Source organism: Mus caroli, chromosome 2 (genome assembly GCF_900094665.2).
Source record: "Mus caroli chromosome 2, CAROLI_EIJ_v1.1, whole genome shotgun sequence".
Lineage (NCBI taxonomy): Eukaryota > Metazoa > Chordata > Mammalia > Rodentia > Muridae > Mus > Mus caroli.
This window is the reverse complement of record NC_034571.1, coordinates 19,905,454-19,911,453: the sequence shown is the minus strand read 5'-3', so window position 1 is coordinate 19,911,453 and position 6,000 is coordinate 19,905,454. Positions and strand designations below refer to the sequence as shown.

General features: G+C 37.2%; 1 protein-coding gene across 4 annotated transcripts in view; it reads left to right on the top strand.

Annotated features, from left to right (window-relative positions):
- Hnmt (histamine N-methyltransferase) overlaps positions 1 to 6,000 on the top strand; it is a 41,172-nt gene that overhangs the window by 23,774 nt on the left and 11,398 nt on the right. For all 4 annotated transcript variants that reach the window (XM_021154245.2, XM_021154262.2, XM_021154252.2 and 1 more), the window contains exon 4: positions 3,177 to 3,284. In XM_021154245.2, coding sequence (XP_021009904.1) covers positions 3,177 to 3,284 — 108 coding nt within the window. The remainder of the gene's footprint in view (positions 1 to 3,176; positions 3,285 to 6,000) is intronic.

The window sequence follows — 6,000 nt, the reverse complement described above, 5'->3', positions numbered from 1 at the left end:
TTATTTTAAAAAAAGATCGTTAATCTGATCCTGATTTAACTTTGGTAACTGGTATCTGTCTAGGAAATTTTCCATTTGATCCAGGTTTTCCAGTTTTGTTGAGTATAGCCTTTTGTAGTAGGATCTGATGATGTTTTGGATTTCCTCAGGATCTGTTGTTATGTCTCCTTTTTCATTTCTGAATTTGTTAATTAGGATATTGTCCTTGTGCCCTCTAGTCAGTCTAGATAAGGGTCTATCTATCTTGTTGATTTTCTCAAAGAACCAGTTCCTGGTTTGGTTGACTTTTTGTATAGTTCTTTTTGTTTCCACTTGGTTGATTTCTGCCCTAAGTTTGATTATTTCCTGCCATCTACTCCTCTTGGGTGAATATGCTTCCTTTCATTCTAGAGCTTCTAGGTGTGCAGTCAGACTGTTAGTGTATGCTCTCTCTAGTTGCTTTTTGGAGGCACTCAGAGCTATGAGTTTTCCTCTTAGGAGTGCCTTCTTAGGAGTGTCCCATAAGTTTGGGTATGTTGTCGCTTCATTTTCATTAAACTCTAAAAAGTCTTTAATTTCTTTCTTTATTCCTTCTTGACCAAGGAGAAGAGTGTTGTTCAGTTTCCAAGTGAATGTTGGCTTGCTATTATTTATGTTGTTATTGAAGGTCAGCCTTAGTCCATGGTGATCTGATAGGATGCATGGGATAATGTCAATATTTTATGTCTGTTGAGGCCTGTTTTGTGACCAATTATATGGTCAATTTTGGAGGAGGTGCCATGAGGTGCTGAGAAGAAGGTATATCCTTTTGTTTTAGGACAAAATGTTCCGTAGATATCTGTCAAATCAATTTCTTTCATAACTTCTGTTAGTGTCCATGTGTCTCTGTTTAGTTTCTGTTTCTAGGATCTGTCCATTGGTAAGAGTGGGCTGTTGAAGTCTCCCACTATTATTGTGTGAGGTGCAATGTGTGCTTTGAGCTTTACTAAAGTGTCTTTAATGAATGTGGCTGCCCTTGCATTTGGAGCATAGATATTTAGAATTGAGAGATAGATTATCTTGGTAGATTTTACCTTTGGTGGGTATGAAGTGCCCCTCCTTGTGTCTTTTGATAACTTTGGGTTGGAAGTCAATTTTATTCGATATTTGAATGTCTACTGCAGCTTGTTTCTTAAGACCATGTGCTTGGAAAATTGTTTTCCTGCCTTTTCCTCTGAGGTAGGGTCTGTCTTTATCCCTGAGGTGGGTTTCCTGTAAGCAAAATGTTTGGTCCTGTTTGTGTAGCCAGTCTGTTAGTCTGTGTTTGTTTATTGGGGAATAGAATCCATTGATGTTAAGAGAAGTCAAAGAAAAGTAATTGTTGCTTCCTGTCATTTTTGTTGTTAAATTTGGGAATCTGTTCTTGTGGTTGTCATGTTTTAGTTTTGTTAAAGGATTATTACTTTCTTGCTTTTACTAGGGTGTAATTTCTGTCCTTGTGTTTGTGTTTTCCCTTTATTATCCTTTGAGGGGCTGGAATCGTGGAAAAATATTGTGTGAATTTGGTTTTTTCATGGAATACCTTGTTTTCTCCATCTATGGTAATTGAGAGTTTGATGGATATAGTAGCCTGGGCTGGCATGTTTGTTCTCTTAGGGTCTGTATAACATCTGTTTAGGATTTTCTGGCTTTCATAGTCTCTGGTGAGAAGTCTGGAGTAATTCTAATAAGTCTGCCTTTGCATGTTACTTGACCTTTTTCCCTTACTGTTTTTAATATTCTGTCTTTATTTAGTGCATTTGTTGTTTTGATTATTAAGTGTCAGGTGGAAATTCTTTTCTGGTCCAGTCTATTTGGAGTTCTGTAGGCTTCTTGTATGTTCATGGGCATCTCTTTCTTTAGTATGGGAAGTTTTCTTCTATTATTTTGTTGAAGATATTTGCTGGCCCTTTAAGTTGAAAATCTTCATTCTCATCTACTCCTATTTTCTGTAGGTTCTGTCTTCTCATTTTGTCCTGGATTTCCTGGATGTTTTGATTTAGGATCTTTTTGCATTTTGTATTTTCTTTAATAGTTGTGTTTATGTTCACTATGGAATCTTCTGCACCTGAGATTCTCCTATCTCTTGTATTCTGTTGCTGATTCTCACANCTATGGTTCCTGATTTCTTTCTTAGGGTTTCTATCTCCAGAGTTGTCTCCCTTTGGGTTTTCTTCATTGTTTCTACTTCCATTTTTAGGTCTTGAATGGTTTTGTTCAATTCCATTGCCTGTTCGGTTGTGTTTTCCTGTAATTCTTTAAGGAAATTTTTGTGTTTCCTCTACCTGTTTAGCAGTGTTCTCCTGTAATTCCTTGAGGGATTTTTGTGTTTCCTCTTTAACGGCTTCTACTTTTTTAGCAGTATTCTCCTATAATTCCTTGAGGGATTTTGTGCTTCCTCTTTAAGGGCTTCTTCCTCTTTAGCACTGTTCTCCTGTATTTCTTAATTGAGTTATTAATGCCCTTCTTTAAATCTTCTCCCACCACCATGAAATATGATTTTAAATCTGTGTCTTGCTTTTTGGGTGTGCTGGGGTATCCAGGATTTGTTGTGGTGGGCGTACTGGATTCAAATGATGCCCAGTGTTCTTGGTTTCTGTTAGTAATATTCTTTCTTACATTTGCCTTTCGCTATTTGGAAATCTCTGGTGTTAATGATCAAGCTGTCTCTGGTTGGAGCTTGATCCTCCTGTGATTCTGTTAGCTTCTGTAAGCACTCCTGGGGTTTCAACTCTCACCTGAGTTCCAGTGGTCAGAGCACTCTCTGTAGGCAAGCTCTCCTCTTGCAGGGCAGGTGTCCAGCAGTTTGGAACTCTGAACCACCTCCTGAGTTCTGGGGTCAGAACCCTCCCTGTAGGCCGACTCTCCCCTGGCAAGGAATGTGCCCAATGGTCTGGGTCTCAGCTCTGCCTCCTGGCTGAGGATGAAGGCCTGAGGGGACCCTGAGCAAGAAGCTCTGTTGCTTTTATCACCCATGTGCTCTCAGGTGATCAGGGGATCCTGGATGTGCTAGGCGTCCTGTGGCATGGAGAGTGCTTGAACAACATAGATATTAAGGGAATGCTACAGTTGAGTGCTAATCATTTTTGCAGTTCTTTGGAAATATAAGTCAAAAAGTAAATCAAGTTGTTCTTAATTACTACATTCAATGTAGCTTGTTTTATTTATTTACCTTCTAGGTGAAATTGACCTTCAAATTCTTTCCAAAGTCCAGGCTCAATACCCAGGAATCTGTATTAACAATGAAGTTGTTGAGCCAAGTGCTGAACAAATTGTCAAGTACAAAGGTACATATTTAATTCTACTTTCAGAGGTTGATCTTCTCAGTTTGTTTTTTGTTTGTGTTTCTGTGTGTATGTTCTTCAAATGGTTAATAACACACTGACTACTATGTATTTGTTACATTTATTTGGAGAAAAACTTAATTAATTCTTGGAATGCAGGAACAAAAGACTTGAAACTACAGACAGTGAATTTCTTGAGTTCATGGATTAATCTGTTTTATATCAAATTTCTACTCATAAAAATCTGCAGTTGATTTACTCTTTATAATAAGATAATATATCTTGTATTTGACCACATTCTCAAATTTATTTCTTAGTTTTGTCCTTTCTCATTCAACTTTGTCTAGTTCTAGGGGAAAAAAATGTCTAGATAAACTTGATTTCCTTAGCTACATAATAAAGAAAAACATGTGCCTTTTATTTTTTTATGTCCTTTTATTAAGGTTCTCTAATGTAACTGAACAGATAGGATTAAGAAACATCGATTAAAATGGTATATAACAGAGTAGCTTACAGGCTAAGCTCTTTCTTTTCTCCCCTCCCCTCCCCTCCCCTCCCCTCCCCTCTTCTTCTCTTCTCTTTTCTTTTCTTTTCTTTTCTTTTCTTTTCTTTTCTTTTTTTTCTTTTTTCAGAAACAATGGTAACTCAATCACTGGGCACAACAACTAGAATCCTAATCTTGTAAACCATAGTAAATCTAAGTCTTCCGGTGGTGAATCATGGTGTATTTGCCATCTAAACCAGGAGACACTGATGCTACATCTTGTCCTCTCGCTATTCCCATACAAAAGGCCCCTGTCTCTATCCTGCCCCCTTTCTTCCTCTATCCAAACTGGAAGTCCTGCTTAGTAGTCTAGTGATTGGTTCCTTTTTTCATCAGGGGATGGTTCACAAGAAGTCATCTGAATACATGACTCATTCCATCCATACAACCCCTTCTGGGAAAGTGGAATTAACATCAAAATACAAACAGCACCACGGCCATCCACAACATTTGCCCCCTTCTGTCCACTTAAAAGACTCTTTTATCTCAGATATAAATTTAGCATAACTATTACTACTTTTTAAATTGTAAAGTATAAAATATACCTAACACCCAGTCCATCCTTTTTATCAATTAAATAGAACACTCTGTTATCTATTCTAACTTAAAGGACTTTTAAATCCATATGTTACGTCCTGGTTTAGCTTGTATATTGTCTGAAAACTATCTTCTCAAGTATATTTTCTCAATGTTAAATAGCCTGGATTGGCTATGAGACTAGAAGTAGTCTTTCAACCTCATGAGAAATCCAGGAGTGACCAATACTATCTGAAAATATAGGAAGCCTAACACGGTTGGTTTCCAGAACTGAGACAAATTGTATAGACAGCTGCTTACCTATATAGCCCCAGTAGGTAAGGAAGTTGGGGCATCAGTCTTCAGCCATCTGGCCCAGGATATTCTAATAAACCTTGAAAAACAGAAATTATTAATAACTAGCTTATTTTGTCTTGGCAGAACTAAGCTGTCCTAACCTGTAGCTTGGATTTTCTCAAGGACCATTCAGGTCTGCAGGAGAGATAGGTAATTACTGCTCAGTGGCCACCTAGCCACAATGTACCACCTCACCTGGAGGTATAGATGCTCAGCTGCTTCATTGAAGCCACAAAAAGGGAGCTGCTAGGAGCAGATTTGACTCAACAAGAAGTGAATAAATAGCATCAAATGTCACATTCTGTGGATTTCTGACGTTTTGAAAACCAACTACCTATGTAAAGTAATCTGACTTTTGTTCATTAAATACCCTCAGCTGTTTCTAACTAAAGTATCTGAAAACACCCTAACAATAAACTCAGAGCCATGGATTTTCTATTTGGCCCTTAACTCACAGGCTTAAACATCTCAGATCAGTTTACAATAACAATTATAGAAGGACTGGGTCTAAGCCTCGTACTTCTAAAATTTTTGTATCAATAGAGGAAAATTATACCAATAAAAACCTTGATTTTGCATCAAAATAAGTTTTGTTCCAAAATAAGAAATTATGACTTCAACTTAGTAACAATTATAAAGATTTCTACTAAATGAGATTATGGCTATACAATCAATTCTAATTATTTTCTCCCTATTCCAGTTATGACCATTTCTAAATTCCCCAGAAAGACAACCTTAGAATAACCACCTCCAGACCCAGTCCAAAGAACTGGGACAACAACTCTTCATAACTTATTCAAGATGAATATGGGCATTGAGATAGCTTGAAGAGGGAGGGGGTAGGGAAAAATGAGGGAGTTGGTTGGCCTCAAAAAGGCAATGCCAGAGATTATTAAAGTTTCTGATGTCTGTGTCCTGAGTGGATCCAGATGAAAATCCATGAGATTAGGGGTTCAAGAAGGTCAGTTTAACATGTCTGATGATGAATCTTACTAAAGCTATATATTCTGTAATATACAAATCTCAAACCTAAATTTTAGTATCATCAAGGTAACTTGTTTTTGTTTGATTCTCTGGAATCTAGTTCTCTGGAAGTCTCCCTCTATCAAATCTGATCCATATAGCTATGGAAGAAGTCTAGAGCCTAATCATTTTTTCTAAAAACACAAAGACAAAACCTTTTTCTCAAATCAGTATATCCTTCAGCAAGCAATCAGGAAAACCTGTAGCTTGCCCTCTGTCCCAGAGGAACAATAAAATAACCATAATACTCAAAATTATACCCATTTTGATTATAAAAAC